The 18,991-nt window shown below is 26.3% G+C and overlaps 6 protein-coding genes across 6 annotated transcripts; 2 read left to right on the forward strand and 4 right to left on the reverse strand.

The window, feature by feature from the left end:
• The first annotated feature begins 2,592 nt into the window (after positions 1-2,592).
• Positions 2,593-6,161, forward strand: LOC100576819 (putative inactive caspase B). Its single transcript, XM_026444610.1, has 6 exons — positions 2,593-2,818; positions 2,909-3,153; positions 3,250-3,532; positions 3,621-3,880; positions 4,518-4,782; positions 4,856-6,161. The coding sequence occupies exons 1-6, from the start codon at positions 2,678-2,680 to the stop codon at positions 4,973-4,975; spliced, it is 1,314 nt and encodes a 437-aa protein (XP_026300395.1). The 5' UTR covers positions 2,593-2,677; the 3' UTR covers positions 4,976-6,161.
• LOC410403 (proteasome activator complex subunit 3) lies at positions 6,041-7,963 on the reverse strand. Its single transcript, XM_393883.7, has 5 exons — positions 7,825-7,963; positions 7,228-7,260; positions 6,818-7,138; positions 6,609-6,745; positions 6,041-6,510 (listed from the first exon to the last, which is right to left on the reverse strand). The coding sequence occupies exons 1-5, from the start codon at positions 7,858-7,860 to the stop codon at positions 6,288-6,290; spliced, it is 750 nt and encodes a 249-aa protein (XP_393883.3). The 5' UTR covers positions 7,861-7,963; the 3' UTR covers positions 6,041-6,287.
• A 464-nt stretch (positions 7,964-8,427) lies between these two features.
• On the reverse strand, positions 8,428-10,609 carry LOC408397 (26S proteasome non-ATPase regulatory subunit 11). Its single transcript, XM_006557816.3, has 4 exons — positions 10,028-10,609; positions 9,566-9,960; positions 9,166-9,490; positions 8,428-9,091 (listed from the first exon to the last, which is right to left on the reverse strand). Exons 1-4 carry the CDS (start codon positions 10,346-10,348, stop codon positions 8,861-8,863), a joined length of 1,272 nt encoding a protein of 423 aa, XP_006557879.1. The 5' UTR covers positions 10,349-10,609; the 3' UTR covers positions 8,428-8,860.
• A 481-nt stretch (positions 10,610-11,090) lies between these two features.
• Positions 11,091-12,253, forward strand: LOC102654192 (transmembrane protein 17B). The gene is made up of 4 exons (XM_006557817.3): positions 11,091-11,220; positions 11,320-11,423; positions 11,507-11,620; positions 11,686-12,253. The coding sequence occupies exons 1-4, from the start codon at positions 11,157-11,159 to the stop codon at positions 11,926-11,928; spliced, it is 525 nt and encodes a 174-aa protein (XP_006557880.1). The 5' UTR covers positions 11,091-11,156; the 3' UTR covers positions 11,929-12,253.
• On the reverse strand, positions 11,736-13,420 carry LOC100577451 (glycolipid transfer protein). The gene is made up of 5 exons (XM_003249131.4): positions 13,062-13,420; positions 12,921-12,976; positions 12,713-12,834; positions 12,399-12,549; positions 11,736-12,253 (listed from the first exon to the last, which is right to left on the reverse strand). The coding sequence occupies exons 1-5, from the start codon at positions 13,201-13,203 to the stop codon at positions 12,083-12,085; spliced, it is 642 nt and encodes a 213-aa protein (XP_003249179.2). The 5' UTR covers positions 13,204-13,420; the 3' UTR covers positions 11,736-12,082.
• Positions 13,421-13,886: 466 nt separating this feature from the next.
• On the reverse strand, positions 13,887-17,683 carry LOC100577515. The gene is made up of 3 exons (XM_016915947.2): positions 17,480-17,683; positions 15,000-16,537; positions 13,887-14,793 (listed from the first exon to the last, which is right to left on the reverse strand). Exons 1-3 carry the CDS (start codon positions 17,666-17,668, stop codon positions 14,580-14,582), a joined length of 1,941 nt encoding a protein of 646 aa, XP_016771436.2. The 5' UTR covers positions 17,669-17,683; the 3' UTR covers positions 13,887-14,579.
• Positions 17,684-18,991: the final 1,308 nt, after the last annotated feature.

Consider the following 18,991-nt stretch of genomic DNA (forward strand, 5'->3'; position numbering starts at 1 on the left):
ATATATAAATATATAAAAAAACAATATAAATATATATTTTTAAAAAATGAAAATAACATATATTATTATTTATTATTAAATTTCTATTCATATAATAATTTTTCAACTTAATAAAGTTTTTTCTATTTTCGTAGATTAAAAAGATTTTAAACTTTTTCTTATTTAAAGAAACAATTCTGTTACATATAGATATGCTAAATATGCTATATATATAGTATATAATACAACAAAGAAATGAATGAATGTTATATGATGAAATTATATAAAAGTCAAATTATTTTTTAGAGATTTACAGAAATCTATATATTAAATTCATATATTTATATATAATATATAAATAACGATTAAATTAAATTAAATCAAATATGCAATCTGAAACAAATTTTAATTTAAATTTAAATTCAACTAAATTCAATCAACCAAACTTACAAATAACATATTTTGCAAAATTGCATTGTTGTTGTTGGTAAAAAAAAGTAAAAATTTGATACAAGATCTATTACATTTGTTAGCAAATTAATAGAAATATAACAAAATTAGTGAAAATAGATTGATAGTAGAAACTGAATAGTACCTATTGTAACATAACCTATGTAAACATAACCTATTGTTAGATTGAAGACGAAAAGCAGAATTTATGCATAGAATCTGATGTTAAAAAGGCAAAAATTGAAAAATTGCAAAATTTTGCAATTTCAGCTATTTAAATTTTAAAGAAGCGTATATATTGGCATTTAAAATCTATTAACTTTTTCCGAAATATGATCGTTAAAACGTAATAAAAATCATTATATGAATTTAGTGTTTTCATTTCTTTTTATAAAATATATTCTAATACCATCAATAAAATGGAAAAAGAATTAATATTAATGCAAATAATATTTGTTTCATTTCATTTATATTATATTATAAATATTTTTTAAATTATTGATAAATATAATATATATTGCAACATATATTTATAATATATATAAAATTTTTTTTTTTTTATTAAAGAAAAATGTTTTATGCATGTCATGAAATGCGAGATCCCACTTTTCAAGAAAGATATTTCTACTCTTTATAACCCATTTTCATGATCTACCTTTTTTCTTGTTGTAGCAATCTTGTAGCAATATTTACAAATTATAATTATTATATAAAATATATTATATATTGTAAAAAAAATCTTAGAAATTTCGCCTTATTATCACAAAGGCACTACAATAAACTGGATATAGGGAATTTGATGTTGATAAATTTACTAACATTTATAATATTTTTAATAAGTATTTATTAAGATTGATTTATAAAGATTGAAAATCCGTAAATAATTTAATTTTGTATTCAAATACACAATTACTTATAATGTTAGTTATAAATTCGTTTATATTAAATTCCCTATTTAGCTTGCAGCTTTTTATTTGCTCGTACTAACTCAAGCAAATAGCCAATCAGAAATAAGAATGAATCGGTAGTTAAGAGAACATTGTATTATACAACGAAAGCGTTAGTTTTTATTGAACTATATTTTCCATTATAATTGAATTATGTATATAATTAGTTATATATGTGATAAATAAAATAGAAAAATTTTTCTTTACGAAAAAAATTTATAAATTATAAAAAAAAAACTTACATTTCATTTTATCAGAAACATTTAATTTTGTATATTTTTCATTTAATTTATTAGTTATTCTAACACTTTTATATATTTTAAATTCTATAAAATAACAATATTGCAATAAAACTTCTGCACACAGGAGATTACTATTAATAAAGAAATTATTATTAATTTAATTTTCTTTTCATTATTAATTAGAATTTTAATAAATTATAATTATTGATTATTATTGATTAGTATTTTAATAAATTACGATATTTATATTTCTTAAATAAATATAAATAATTGAAAATAAATCTGAAGAGCGCATATATCTATAACTTTTTTCTTAAATTTCAATTTCTATTATAATATATATTAAAATAATTTATTTAAAATAAATAATTAATATGAATAACATAAAAATGATAATGAGACATTAGAACTTTATAAATAAGAAATAAAAAAATATATTGGATATGTCTCTTTTTTCTTAATGTTTATATTCATCTATTTTTACATTTATTAATGTAGAATATTTTATGTATTAATGTAGAATCTTTATGTATTATGATTATTTAATATGTAACTCTTTCTATTATTAAATAATAATATCCATTTTTAGAGGTTAGATAAAAATATATTGAAATTTTCATATTCGATTAATCGATTAGTTTATTATATTGCTTAATCTATCGATTCTAAACTCGAAATATGTTGATTAAATTTTTTTTTATATATTATTAATTTAAACTTCTATCTAATTTTTTTCTTTCTTTTTTTAAACGTTATATTATAAAATATTAATTTATAATATTATTTTAAACATATTTAACAATATTATTTTTAATAAGATTTGATCAATACAAGTGTATCGAAATATATGAATCAAACTGTGAATGATATGTGAATATTTCAAGTATATGATTCATTTTACGATTTTTTTCATATATCAATATTGATTTATATTGGAAAAATAAAGTAAAATAATATATACGAATGAAAATAAATTCAAAATAATTAAATAAGTTAGTTAATAATTTCTATAAATGACATAAATTTTATTAATTAGTATAATATTATTATCATTATTTAATGATGGATCAAAAACATCGGGAAACGATAGATTTATATTGTAAAGATATTGTACCTAGAATAAATATAATTAAACTATGGCCAAAGCTTGTTGAAAATCAAATTTTTAATAGAGATGATGTGAATATTTCACGTTGGAAGGTAAGAATATATTTGTATAAATAATATGCAGTAATTTTGAAATTGCAAATTATTTAATAATTTGTATATATTTATAACATTTTGATATAGACAAATCTCACAGATAAAGCAATTATACAAGATATATATTTAACAATAAAAACACGGGGACCTTTTGCATTTCATCGTTTTGTAACAAGTTTAAGACAAAGTGATCATGATGATTTAGCAGACATTTTAGAAGGAAAAAAAATATTTTCTAATGATAATATACAAAAAAATATTAATTATGAAACTATGAAAGATAACAATATAGAAGAAACAGCTTTTCCAGAAACAGTTCCAGTTATAGAAGAGTAATGTTTAATATTCTATCAATGAATTTTGACTTATTTTTATATTTAAAGTCTATTGTTTAATTATCATAACCATTATATTTTTTTTTAAAAAAGAATACAAGATGACTTTTATCGTAATATACAAGTATCTGAGGTACCTCTACAAATTCAAGTACGAAAAGCCACAAAATTTTTAGATGAACCTGTATATGAAAATGTTCAAACATATCCAATGCGTAGAAATCCTCGTGGATTGGTTTTAATAATAACAAATATTGATTATAAACATTCAGGCAAAGAACCTAGAAGTTCAGCAAAACACGATGAATCAAATTTAAAACAATTATTTGATCAAATGGGTTTTCATGTTATTTCCTATTGTAATTTAACTGGAGAGGTAAATAATAGTTTTGATTATTAAAAAAATAATTAAAAAATTTTAAATTATTATATTTATATTATATTATATTTTATTTCTTTTTAAGGAATTATTGGAAAAAATAAAAAAATTTTCTCAATATAAAGAATTACGTAATGTTGATTCTTGTTTTATTATCATTAGCAGTCATGGTAATATTCATACCCAATATGAAATCACAGAAATAGTGGGTGTAGATCGTAATGAAGAAAATGAAATGCAGAATTCCAAGACTGTTTTATGTACAGATATTTTGGATTATTTTACTGCAGAAAATTGTCCTCATCTTGCAGGAAAACCAAAGATTTTCATTTTTCAATTATGTAGGTAAGTACTGTCATAGAATTTTTTTTCAAAAATATTGCATACAAAAAGATACAAAATAGTTCTTTAAAAAAATGAGAAAAAATATGAAATATATAAAATAAAATTTTTTTGATTGAAAACTTAATTTTTGAATTTATTTCATTCATATACAATTAAAAATTATATTATTATATTTAATCAATTATTATAACTATAGTATTATTTTCAATCATTCTTCTGATACATTATCAATATTTCTATCAGTGTTTTAAAACTTATAAAGAAATATTATTGTGCTTTTTGTTTTCCAATCAAGAATATATGCATGTATAATTACAATGCAAATAATAACAGATAATTTATAATAACATAATATTAGGATTATTTAGAATTACTTGAAGAAAATTTATAACTTATAAAATTTAGCCATAATTCTATATATGCAACAGATTTTAAAATTAAATTTTTTTTTAAAAAGTATGTTTTCAATAAAAAATATTATCCTATAATTTTTTATATATTTCTATTATCTTGTATCCATTTATAAATAAATTTTATATCTTATTACATCTTATATTTTATTATATATATATATATATATATATATATATATATATATATATATATAATAACTTATCAATATAAAATAATTTTATAGAGGAGACAAAAAGCAAAAATCAGTAAAAAAACCCAGACATACAACAGATACGTCTAATTTACATACTTCTGAGGAAATGATGGGTTTTAAAACAAATAATAAAGAAACAATGAGAAATTATGAAGACATGCTTATTGCACATGCTACTCTTCCAGGATATGTTGCTTTTCGAGATAATATAACTGGTAGTTGGTTCATACAAATTTTGTGTGAAGTATTTATGAAATATGCTCATAATACTCATGTTCAGGATTTACTAAATATGGTAAATAAATTCTTTTAATATATATTAATATTATTTTATACATTAGTTACAATTGTTATGTGATGTTTCACAGGTTGATGAAAGATTAAAAATACAAAGAACGACTAGAGAAGAATGTCAAACATTAATGGTGACATCGATAGGATTTAATAAACATTGTTATCTCAATCCTGGTCTTTTTGAAGAACCATGATTTAGAATATTTGCCATCAAATAAAACGCGCAATGTATATAACAATTATTTTTTGTATATGTATTGTCTATCATGAACTATTAAAGAAATCAGACATATTTTATTTATGAAATAAATTTGTGTTGTATTACATTTTCATTACATTTTATAAAATATATCAAGAAATATATATAAATTTTTGTTTTTTTTTTTACTATACATATAATGTATCTATATATGTCGCATAAAATATTTTAAATCTGTGTTAAAATAATAATCGTGGGTATTGTAACGATACGCACGACAAGAAAAAATAATATAATAAACAAATCAAGCTTTTGTAAAAAGAAAAACAAGAGGACATATTAGAAAAAGTAATGATCACGATGACAAAAAACGGACTAACATCCAATTAATACTTACATTTGTATAAATACAATAATAACTTCAATATTTGCGTCATTCGCATTACAACGAAATTTATTCGTAATAAAATATAGTATGTGTAATAACGATACGTATTTTTAAATGAACAGTTATGTACACACACATTTACATTATTTGATATTATATAAAATAAAAACAATAAAAACAAAAGAAGAATGCAATTCTGAATAATATAATTTATGACTAAAAATAAAATCTGGGTCAGGTTTTCATATCATAAATCACGATTAAAAAAAAAAGTGGTTTTAAAGTTAATATGATTTACCAAAAAATTTATCATATTTCAATTTATGTTCTAACAATCTTACAACTGTAAATTACAAATTACATGCTTAACTATATTCTAAATTCAAGTATATAGGTGAAAAGATAAATGTTTCAACACTTTTCTTTCTATTTTTTCATAAGTACGTCACACCGTGCAGTTAAATAGAATTTATGAACATTTAAAAAAAAGAAAATTGATAATAGAAATTTATATTATTAGAGGAAGGAAATAGGAAAATTGAAATTATGAGAAATTTTGTAATAATTAAACAGTTAAGATTCAAAGTTATTTTAACTTTTTGTTAGTGGAAAATGCAATTATAGTTGAATTTGCTTAAATGATACTCAATGTATTTTCCTTTCATATATATATTTTTTGCTAAAGTGTGCAGAATCATTATCATAACTTATAATGCCGATTTAGATTGCTTTGGATATGGCTCAAGTGAATGACAATGAGTCAACGTCACGGCGATCAAATAAAAAAAAAAAATAATTTGAATTTTCTATTGAAAAATCAAGAATAACACTCTCTCCGGCGTGCAGATTTTTTTTCTTTTTGTTTCTTTTTTCCATTACAATCCTGTACATTATTCAATAGAAATAGCATATATAGCATTTAATACAAAGATTGCGCGTTGGAAGAGCGAGGTTTTTTTATCTTCTCCAAGTTCTTGATTACCAAATCGTGCAAAGAACAATAACGATTACGGACCTCGCACATAACTAGCCATAAGCTTACATATTCTTTTTCATCTAATTCTTGAACTGCTCTTCTATAATCGCTGATGTGTGGATATTTTGCAACTTTACTAACAATCTTTCCTCTAGAGATAAAATACCTAACAAAATACCTTTGTGTGACTTTCATCAAAATAGAAAATTTTGTTGACTATTTCATTGAAATAGGAAATTTCAATATTATTACAATTCACATTACCTAGATATTTGATCAAAAAATGCAGCAGCTTCACTTTCAACTGACTGTATTTCAGCAAGTGTATCTTCTTGTACTGACACACCAAAATTATTACCATCTTCAATTTTTGGAATCAAAAATGAAATCCACATTTTCAACTGGAAATTCAAAATTTCATTTAACTAGCACAAATATTAAAATTTGCATAATTTGCATCATAGAATATATACCAAATTAGAATCTTCCAATAGTTGTCGAATATAAGGTTTAACTATGTGAATAAGATCACACAAGGGCTTGTTACAAGGTACAGGTCCATTTGGTAAAACCATCACTTTGGTTCCACTGGTATCATCTATACTATTATCTACTTTTCGTTTTTTTGTAGTAGAATCATTTTCGGAATGATTAAGAATAATAGGATCTGGAATGGGTACATTTAAATCTTGATGAACATCTGATAATTTTCTATTGCAAAAGCCAGGGGTTTCCAATAATTCATTCAATTTAACAATTTTTTCTGGAAATCCTTTTAATAATAGTTGTTCAGCCTAAATGAAATGGATATGTATATAATGTACTTTGAAACAAAAATAGATCACTTATAATTATATAAATAAAGATAATAGCATTTGCTTACCTTTGTTTTTAAGGAATCCTTGTATTCTTGAACCTGCAAGATAAACTTGAGAGGTAAATACATTAAGAAGGATGGTCATATTGAAAGTTGGTATTTTGCTTTAATTACATATAAAAATATATACATATATTTCAAATATAATAAAATTATAAGTATTTCACTTGCAAATTTATATATTTATCTCAAAAATAAAATATTTTAAATAAATTTTTTTAAATTATTCTAAAAATTAGTATATTAATTAGAATATTAAACGAACATAAAAAATCACATAAGAAAATCGAGAATTCTATTGTCGATATAATAATACAGGTATAGTTTTGCGTAAGCAATGAGATAATATATGTGACCAAGGCCAATTACTAAAAATATAAAAAAAATGAAAAAATTAATATATTTAAATACTGGAGAAGTGCACATTTTTTTAAAAATATTAAGGACAAAATAAAAGATATTATTTTGAACATAATGATGCCGGTGAGTTAAACGTTACATTAACCTAAGCGTTCTTACTTGTAATATATCAAATGTATTTTATAGATTACTTAATTTGATCCTTGTTCTCTGTAATTTAAACTATAATATAAAATATTTTACCTTCTGTGCTGTAGTATCCGCCATTATACACTCCATGAAAAAAAAAAGTTTATAAAATATAACCACACTGTCCCTTTGTTGTAACGTACAACTTCAAACAGGAAGTAGTGGTGAATATTCTTACTACGCCATCAAATCAGAATCTATATTGTTAATAATTATAATATTCTTTTCAGAATTTGAAATATTGTTTGAAGTTATTTTCTGTTCAAACTCGAAATTCTATAAAACTAATATAATTATGATAATATGCATGTTAGGATTGAGAGATATACAATAGAATGACAATATTTTTATTCTTTTACTTTCTTAGAAATTCTTTTTAATTCTAATTAAATTATTTTTATTATAATCTAGACAAATATACAATTAAGAGAATATGATTCTATCTTGTTACAATTGATAAGCATAGAATATTTGTTTGAAATGACAAAGTTTTAATTTTAATTATATCAAAAATAAAATCAATAATTAAATATAATGATATATAATAATATGAAACATAGAAATAAAAAATAGAAAGGGAAAAAGGATAGTATGTAATACATAATTTCATAGATATATTTTAAAAAATGTAATTCTTTTAAATCAAACAACATACAATTTTATGAATAATGAATATATTTTTTGATATTTCGGATAAAATTAAGTAAATTAATAAAAAAATGGATTATTTCATTCATTGTGTTCATATTTTGTACATCAAAAATCATCCTTTTAAATCAATAAAAGAAATCTGATATACATGATTATTCATCACGATTCGTGTATCTATGGTGTAATTATTGTTAATGTATTTTTACGCATACGCGTAAGAAATGATATTTTCATTTGAACTATTGGTTCAAAATTTTACATATTGACTTAATAAGAATCAGTACCAAGTGTAATGTTAAAATAGGGGCAAAATTTATATTACACAATAAACGGACATATTGGAAAACAAAAATTAATTTGATTTTCAATGACACGAAATGATAATTGATGATAATAATTACAACTGCTGTTGCTGTTTAGAAACATATATTAAATAAGGCTAAGTAAGTTTCTTTGCTTTTTGATAAAGTGTATCAACGACTTTCCCCATGCTATGTATAGTATCTAATGCAATCTCATAAGTTTTATCACGAGGAGTGTCTTCGAAAACAATTAAAACACCTTCGCCTTGATCAAGAACACCCCTTAATTTTTTATCCAATATCATTTGTGAGAGTTTCTTCTCCACTTGTGTAAGTGGCAGTGATATACAGGTCGCAATATGACTGACCTACACGAAAAAAATAGAATAAAAAACGAATTTTAAATGATCAATCTATAATATTATAAGATAAATTATTATACCTGTACACGTGAATAGGGTTCAACCAAACGGCATAAATTTTGTTCAAGCATTGCATCATAAAGGGAACCAAGGTGAGCACGTACAATTACATCATCTTCTAATTCTTCACGATATTTTTTCACAGCAGTTTGAAAATCTGCCAATGATCGTCGGTGGCTAGCTTCGGCAACTGCCCGCATTGCATCTAAATCTTTTCCTGCATACTTAACAGCTAATTTTCCTGACATAATTGATTGAACATCTTCAGGTGTACGTAACATAATTTTTGAAAGTAGCATATATTTTAAAGCTGTTAAAGCTTTTGGACTTTCTACACTGTCATATCTGAAAAGAATAATAATTACAATGAAAAATAAAAAAATTCCTAAATACAATATATTATTGAAAGAAACAATTTACCCTTCAAATGCTTCATAAAAGTAAGAATATGCAGTTTTAAAATCTCGTTCATCGGCAGCATGTAAAATTCCTGATTGTAAATCTAAAGCAGCTTGCATTTTAGGTGGACAATAAATTGCATTAGCAGTTGTTCTAGCACTGGTAAGAGCTGCTCTTGCTTTTGCTAAATTACTTAATGCATGATAGGTTTTACTTTCTAATAACTGTACTTCAACCAAGAGTTGTTTATCATCCAATTTTTTAAGTTCTTTAAGTAAAGCTGATCCCAATTGTAACGCTTCACTGTACATACCAGTATCAAAATATAATGCTATTAAACGCGCTTCTAATGATTGCCTTAAAAATGTCCTACGTTCTTCTTTTGCCCATTCTATACATTCTTTGCATAGTTGAACCTATTAATAAAAGAAAAATTGATGCTAAACTATATATGAAAATTATAAAAAGTATATATGAAAATACCTCGATGCCAATACCAGCTTCTAAATCCAAAAAAAAGTCTACTAAGGATCGTACAAGTTTAGCAGCTTTTGCTTTGCTAATTAAGCTAAGAAATGGTCTGGTAGCCTTAATTAATTCCGCCAGTTCTTTTGCCTTGCCTTCTTTCTTGTAAAGTTCACCGAGATGTAAAATACCTTGTTCTTTCACACGAATGTTATCCTCGTCATCTTCCGTAACACCAATACTTGGATCAGAGACGATTTCATTTAAAAGTGAAATACCTTCACTACGATTCGTCATTGAAACTGCTTGTGCACGTTCGAATAACATTGCACCGGCCATTTCAAAAATTTTCACTACTTTATGAAGATGAAAACGAAATAGGATAACCTTTTTTCAAAAATGATTAATGTTATTTTTTGAATAAACGATCAAATTTGTTAAGCAATTTTTATGTTTTACAGACAGTTTTATCTAATGTTCTTTAATATTTTGAATGTCGCATGCGCTTTTATGCACAGCTACACAAATTTTATAAACGTCTACCGTTTGTCACTTTATTCGCAATCCGCTCCAGTCTCAGAGCTACAAAACACATGTCACGCTACTACGTGAAACAAATTAAATGTGCATTAAATGAAAAATTGTAAGATTGATATGAATTTTTTTTTCTCTAAATTGTTATTATTATTAATTTTCAATAAATTTGATTATATTATTATATTTTTTTTTGCATTTAAAATTTATATATTTTTCTAAACAATTTTATCATGAATATCAAATAAGAGATAGAAATTATAAATAAAGAAAAAGAAAAAGTATATAAATAATAGGATAATATTATATTAAGAAAATTCCAGATCGAGATTATATATATCTATATATATATATACATATATATATATATATATATATATATATATATATACATATATATATATATATATATATACGTATTATATATACAGATATATTCTATTAAATAAAATATAGTGGTATATGTATATAAACATACAAAAACTGAATAAATGTAAATTTAAAGTAGTATAAACATATAAAACGATTAATAAATATTTCCTTATATATGATATTATTTTTGTTATGATTATTTTTAAATTGTTATAACTATGTTAAAAAATTAGTTTTAAAAATGGTGAAATTTACCGAAACAAATATTATTAATGAAACATCTTCCAACTTAAAGTATTATGATTGTAAGTTGAAATGAATACAACATTTACATGAATACAACATTTTCTTCTTTAAAAAAGAATTTATTAAAATATATATATATGTATATAAATATGTTCCAGATAATAAAACAAGATCTAACCTACCGTTTCAAATAGCTTTATATTTGAATTTATGGCTTTTTCCAATTTGGCTGATAATTAGTATAATAAATTTGGATGCAAAAGTAAATATTATTTTTTAGTAAAGTTATAGAATCATTATTTAATAAAGTTATATATATATTAATTTTTTTTATTGTTCTTATAGTACAATAATTTATCAAATATTTATAAATTGATAGCTGTAACAATATTTTTGATACTTTCAATTTTTGAAAGTTTAAAATTATATTTGGGATATGCAGGAAATCTTATTGGAAAGGTAATTCTAATTTATTTATCATAGAATTTGATTTTTAGTATTTTATAATATAAAAAAATTATTAGATTCCAGAATTAACTAGTTGCTGGTTAATTTCAATATTGATACAACTTCCTCTAGAAATGTATCTTTTATTTGATTATTGGATTTTATTTCATTATAGTGAAATATTGGTCAATTCCTTTATGGTTTGCCTTCTTTTTATTGAAATTATTACAGGTATGATTGCTTTAAAAAATTTGGCAAATCATCATGCTAAGGTATTTTACTTAATGCATTTATACGGTATACGTACAAATGATGGATGATAATTTGTCTTCTAAAATAATTTTATAATTATATATAGAACAAGTATATAATTTTTATATTAAAATGTCTGATTTTTTGTTTGGTAAAAATTTCTAATCAATCCAATACCTAATATACATAAGCCTATTTAATTAATAATGTCTTATATCGTGATTAGGTATCAAGATTATGAGTTTTATAAAATAATTGTATTACTGATACATTTTTTCGTAAACGTATTAAATATGTTTCTATATTGTTGATAACAATATCATTTTCAATATTTTGTTTATTAGTAAGTGCTTGTAAAAGTTGCAAACGTGTAGGAACCATACGTGAAAGTAGCTATTAACAAAAAATAAAAAATTAGTATGATTAACAAAAATAGATGGAAAAAGTGAAAAATTAATTGAATAATAATTTATAACTTATTGTTCAAAAAATTATCAATAACAAGAATATGTTACATATGTTTTGAATGAATGCTTACATCAAAAAGTTGTTGTGCCATCCAACCATGATATGGTTCTAAAGCTTCTTTATAAGATTTTTTTAAAAATGCAACTAGATCTTCTGTCGGTGTAGTTGTTTTAGCATCTTCTACAATTTTCTCGAAAAAAAGTAAAATCATGTGTAATGCTCTGTAATTGTTAAATTAAAATTTTGATTCAGTCAATAAACATAATAAATAAAAAAAATTGAATTAAATATAAATTTAATATAAATTGAATTAAATTTTGAATTAAATTAAATGAAATAGATAATTATATATGTATATATATTATATAGGAAACTTGCACAAACCTTGTTAACCATAGTAAAGCATCCGTTGCGATTAAATTAGTCTCGGTAGCTTTTTCAATTAAAATCATGTCTTGTAGAATTACATTTTTTTCTTTATTCGTTTCATATCTCGTTTCAAGTTTCTAGAATTATACTTGAATACTATGAATGAATTGTACATTATAATACACGATTATATTTTATTATATATATAGATATATATACTTACGTCAATGTTACCATTAATGTCATATTTAACTGGTGCGAATACTTTGCCAAGTTTTTCTGAAATATTTGTTCAATTTTATATTTTTATTCTTTATATAGGTTATGTGACATTGACTATAAATATATGTAAACACATACATACCAATAATTCGCACAATGCCTCGTGCTGCATTCAAAAATTCAGCCGTTCTTATTTTATCGTTCTCTATGATTTCTGGAAATAAAATTTCGATTTCGTTAACAAGCACATCGTTGTCATCATTAGCACTCGAAAAATGTGACATAATTTTACGACGATGATGAATTTCACATATAATTAAAAAACAATATATATATAATAGATATTTTTGTTTTAAAACGTCTTAATAATGTTCTTTTATGCTTTATCGTTTATTTACTACGTTTTGTCGATCGATAATTTATAGCGATATTTTTGATAAGTTACTTTTTACGAATACGATATGTGATACTGTATATATACGATTTAAATACGATTTTATTATATCAATTACTAAAATTTTAAAGAGCAATCAACTTTCAAATGGTCTATGAAATAGATAATATAGTATCTTTTAATAAAATTATAGATATTAAAATAATTGCAAAAAGAAAAAATTTTTTTTATCAAATAATTGAATTAAATAAATAAAATATATTATCATTGGATTTTTATAATTTAATTCAATTTTTTTTAATTTCAATGATATATTATTGTTATTAATATCTATCAATATCATTTGTTTTTGTCTTGTTTTCATATTATAATTATTTATAGTTATTATTAAAAAATTTAATGATGATAACAAATTTTCACTTTATTAATTAAAATTATTATAAAACTAAATTTATACTTATGAAATTATATATACAGACATATATATATATATATATATATATGCATATACAGTAGTTTAATAATAATGTTATCTCATTTTTTTAAACCTTTAATAACAAATAAAAATTTTTATTTTATAGCGTTCTTTTTTTTTTTTTTATATAATTGTACATGTATTTACATATATATTCATTACATACATGCATATCATTAGCGCGCAATGTATTTTTTATTAAATATAATAATATAATAATTATTATATCACAAATCCATATCCTAGAATAATATATATATATATACACACACACACAAAAGGTATTATTGAAATTATTGAAACCAAGCAGCAATGTATGAAATTTTTATTTTTTCTTCTCTCATTTAAATACAAGCATATACATCTCTCTTTCTTTCTCTCTCACACACATACATTCATTTACTTACTCTTATTATCATTTTACTATTAGAGATTTATCATAGAGATATAAGATTTTTTTTAATTTTGATTAAAAAAGCTTTACTATTGTAGTGAACATAAAAATTATTTATAATGGAAAAAATATGTCTTGTAACACATAGCGTTTTAGATAAGCATATCTCAGACAAACATCGATAATAATTAAAAAGCAAATATATGTTGAGATTGAATTTTATCGAATTATTTTTAGCGACCAAGCGTTATCGTTAATTGTATTAAATCATGCTTATCGATTCTAAGAAAATTAGAAAAAAACATATGACAATTATTGGCAATTCGAATTGGTTGTATTGTCACTATTAAAATATAAAATTTGTAGTAAAGCGTATCGATATAATGCTGCAAACTTTTCAAAATGCCGTTGGAAGAGGATATTTAAGAATATTGCCAGTCGAATCTTCAGCAACGAGAGTCAATGCGGCAATAATATGCGGTGGAGCTAATGGAACTAACGTCTCCAAAGGTGGCCGAGTGCCTGGAAATTGTCGAGAACCGACCACCATTCCACCAGATGTTTCCCTAAGTTCTATCACTCGTACTCCAAAACGCGATCTTATGACATTCCTGTGAAATTCAAAGACAAAAATGCAATAAATTATTATCATATTTACAAAAAAGAAATAGTAGGAAAAAGTAAAGAAAAGAACGTATGAGAGGAGGTGGAACAAAAAAAGAAAGATGGAAGAATGTGTGCATGGAACAGGTGTGGGTGTTCAGTGTGTTTTGTGTTGTAATGGATCGGGATTCGGCGGACAGGTGTTTGATTATACCTTTTCCCATCATACTCGATGTCGTGGAAAGGTCGGGTAAAAACGTTGTCCATCTCGCTGTTGAACCATCGATGATAGGCGAGAAATGCTGCGCAAGACGGCGACCAAAATGTTCGATCGGTTTGTGAATTAGGGGTATTTTGTTCCAATGCAGGTTGAGTTTGTAAGAGACTCTTGGAAAAGGATCTGTTGAGTTCTGGACTAGCGGGTGCGGATAGCCTGCCGAGCAATCGTGAAGGATTTTGAGAAGACGAAGGGCGGGACGATTCGGAAAGCAGACGATTTCTTCGAGGGCTAGCCAACAGGGCATACGGTTCTTGTATCGTGACCGTGACGCTGAGCGGCCTACTTAATGCGATCGTTGTGTGTTGAGGATCTCTTCGTAGCACGGGGTTGCGATTGAAATCGATTCCAGCTGCTCCGACAAATACACGATCAACGTAATCGAATCCCCGGCCCATTATGCCCTCACGAGTGTGGCCAAGATCGAATGTGTGCCCTAATTCATGGAGAACTGCGCCAAGAGTCGTGGCGAAACAGCCACCGTGCGTGCCGCGATAATTACTATCGTCCATTAATTGTTCCGTATCGATGATCGTGGCGTCGAGAAATCTAGATAATATTTGAGCCATGCACGTGGGCCACGTGTGAAGGCAAGCTGAACCGAACAACGCTAATCCACCGCCACCGAGCGCGGCATGTCCTTGAGTCCTCGCAAGAGTGTCCTCGTGAGTGCGTGGATTTGGCGCCCCTCGATATCTCGTGCACGAAAGGAATGCAAGATACTTGCGATCTTTCGACGCCAAAGGACCGGTCATTAATTCACGCGCGATCAATTCCCAAAGTTCCCGTTGATTCATCGCGCGCGCCCGATCGACATCGAGCATGCTGTGCATAACCAAACACTCTGCACCGTCCAAGTCTCGTTCCAGTTGAAACGTTTTCCTTCCGTAACCTGCCTCCCTTAACTTTTCGGCGGTGAGAGTTTGCAAAAGTCGGGCACCGAGGCCTATTCTTGTCGCAGCGCTTTCCGGCGACCGATCCTCTCCTCGCGGACCTTGGAAATATCCATCGTGCCCTGAGCAAATCACGTAGACGGGTGTCACGCGTAGTCTTGTTGTCCTCGGTTCGTGGATCAAAACGAGTCCTTTCCTTTGACCCGCCGTCTCGAATTCCAACTTATTTGGACCTCGTGTCAGCTCTACTATCGCGCGAAATTCACCGGACACGATTGGCCATTCGGAACTTTGATTCTCTTGATTTCGTACAGTGATGAAGTTACACGCAATTGGTGCACGACCTCGTATCAGAGCCAAGCTGTAACATAAGCTCTCTCCGTCCACTAAATTCGTCACACATATTTCTTCCGGATTCCCATTTGTCGTAGATTTATATTGCTGATTCTCCCCTTCTAATGGAAATTCTCTATTACCTTCGTAGTAACATTTTCGCTGACATCGTTGCTGCTCTTGTTGCCGTTCTTGTTGTTGTTGTTGCTGCTCGCGAAGAAGATTTGCCAAATTTGTGTCTGCAAGTACCTGCGGGGTTTGTGTGTTTTTACGTATAATTTTAGGATGCATTGTAAAATGACAACAAAGATTAGAAAGATTAGAAGAGATGAGAAATACAACGACGACGATGACGACGACGGCGACGATGATGACGATGACGATGACGACGGCGATAACGACGACAACGATGACGATAACGACGATGATGACGAAGACGATAGTAAAGATAATAACGATAGTAATTTGACGATGATATCGACGGTAAGGATGAGGACGATGATAATAATTATGTTGTTCCGTTTAAAAAAGATCGTATCGTTTATGTAAAATTAGAAAAGCAAAGATATAATTTTATTTTATCTTTATTTTTTTACAACTTTAATCATTTGATGAATGAACAATAATAGTTTCACAAAAAAAGTGACCACACCGACACAAAATGACAATTCCAAGAGAAGTGCTGCGATCTCGTGGTGAATTGTAAAAGCTTTACACAGAGTAGAATCTTTCAAGTTTTTCCCACCTCAATTTTCGCTCCTCTGATCGTACCGACATGTATCAGTAAAGTAAAATGTCGAAAGAAATAAGACAAATCGATTCATTGATTTTCTTTGAATACCAATGGAAAGTTTTGTTCAAATTACATAAGATACTGGATTTTATTAAGAAAAAGTTCTTTCCGAAGAAATATAAATATGAGCAATCACCGGTAAGATTGTGATAAATAACGAAATAATATGTCCATTGAACTTCCACCAGAAAGGAATTTTGGTAGTTAACATTGGGTAAAGATTTGATACAGAAGAAGGATAAACAGTTTCGAATTGAAATAACAAAATATGTCGATAAAGAATTATTCGAATTCACATTTTAATTGTCAAGAATACACGTGTATTTAACAAGTTCCAATCCAAATGTTTGAAGCTATAACAAGATTTACGGCTTTTCAACTTCAAATATTTCACTTACCATTGTATAAGAAGTGTGTCGAAATAGCAGGCAGTACACGTTAAAAAGGAAAGGAAGGGAAGTACGTGCTGAACGATCAGCTTCAGCCGGCTCCGTACATACGGAGAGATAGACTGTGGCGCCGAGACAATGACGAACGGCGGGTTGCGGTACTATGGCGCAGCGGCGCATGCAGTCGCGCACCCGCATTCGCGTTTCTCTTCGTTCTTTGTTTCTCTTTCTTACTTTCTTCCTTTTTTCACATATTACATTAACATCCCCTTCGTCGTATTTTCCTCTCTTTATTTATTGAGAGATCTCGCTCCTTTCCTAGCATGAAAGCATCGTTCAATTTGCTACATCTTTCGCGTGTCATTTTTGTATAACAATATATACTGTATACATATATATATATATATAGATACATGTATCGGATATTAATACATTTATGAGATACATTTTGGAGAGTTGATTATAGAAATACAAAAGTTGATATATACAAAAATATCGTTTGAGATTTATTTATTATAAGTTACGAATAATTATGTTTAATAATAAACGTTGCAAGAAGACGAATATAGAACGAGATAGCTCTATCTCTATCACACCGGTGTCGCGTTCTATCTCCATTTCTCTTTACTTAATACAAATAAATTATATATAACTTAATAAATAAATCGTAATCGATATTTTTATATAGCAATTTTTGCAATTTTTTATTTAAAATAAAATGGAAAACAATAATTGAACAATAAATTTTCCTGAATTTCTTCGTCGAGAAACAGTATACATATTTCAAATTCAATATTATTAAGATCAATCGGATAATTTTTACATACGGGAAGCAGAAAGATATAGATCTTTCAATTTTTCTACCTAAACCGTTGTTATTTATGTTTTCGAATGGTTCGTTTTAATGATAGTAATCACGAAAATTATGATCGATACTTTACTCGCCGGCCAGTAAATAATATACTTTATGATATAGTACTTTATTTGCAAAGATGAGTTCAATTGTGACGTTACAACGTTCGATCGACTAATTGCATATGCGCATGATCACGAATAGAGTAGATTCGTAAACGATGTCAAGGATGTTAGTAACAACTAACATCATTTTAACAAGATGTTTTCTATTCACGATTTCAATTCATTCTACTCTCAATACTCTATTCCCTCCCCCCATTACATATTTATATGCGCAAGGGACGCGATGACAGATCATTGGATTAGATTTTTCGCCCACTTTTTTTTCTATCCTTTGCATATGATGAAAAAAAGAAGAAAGAAAAAGAAAAGGTAGAAACGACATTTCAACAACCAGAGCGAGAGAAAGGTAGAAGTTATGAAATATATATATATATATATATACACATATATAAAAAGGAAATTACACAGGTCTAACATTATTTATTCGCTTATTCACATATGTGTTATACTCTCATTCTACCATATCCTTTTATCCATCGCCTGTACACGTATTTACGTAGGTATAATTCAAGAGGATGCAAAATATATGGCAAGTGTCGTTGT

The sequence above is a fragment of the Apis mellifera genome, linkage group LG13 (genome assembly GCF_003254395.2).
Source record: "Apis mellifera strain DH4 linkage group LG13, Amel_HAv3.1, whole genome shotgun sequence".
NCBI lineage: Eukaryota > Metazoa > Arthropoda > Insecta > Hymenoptera > Apidae > Apis > Apis mellifera.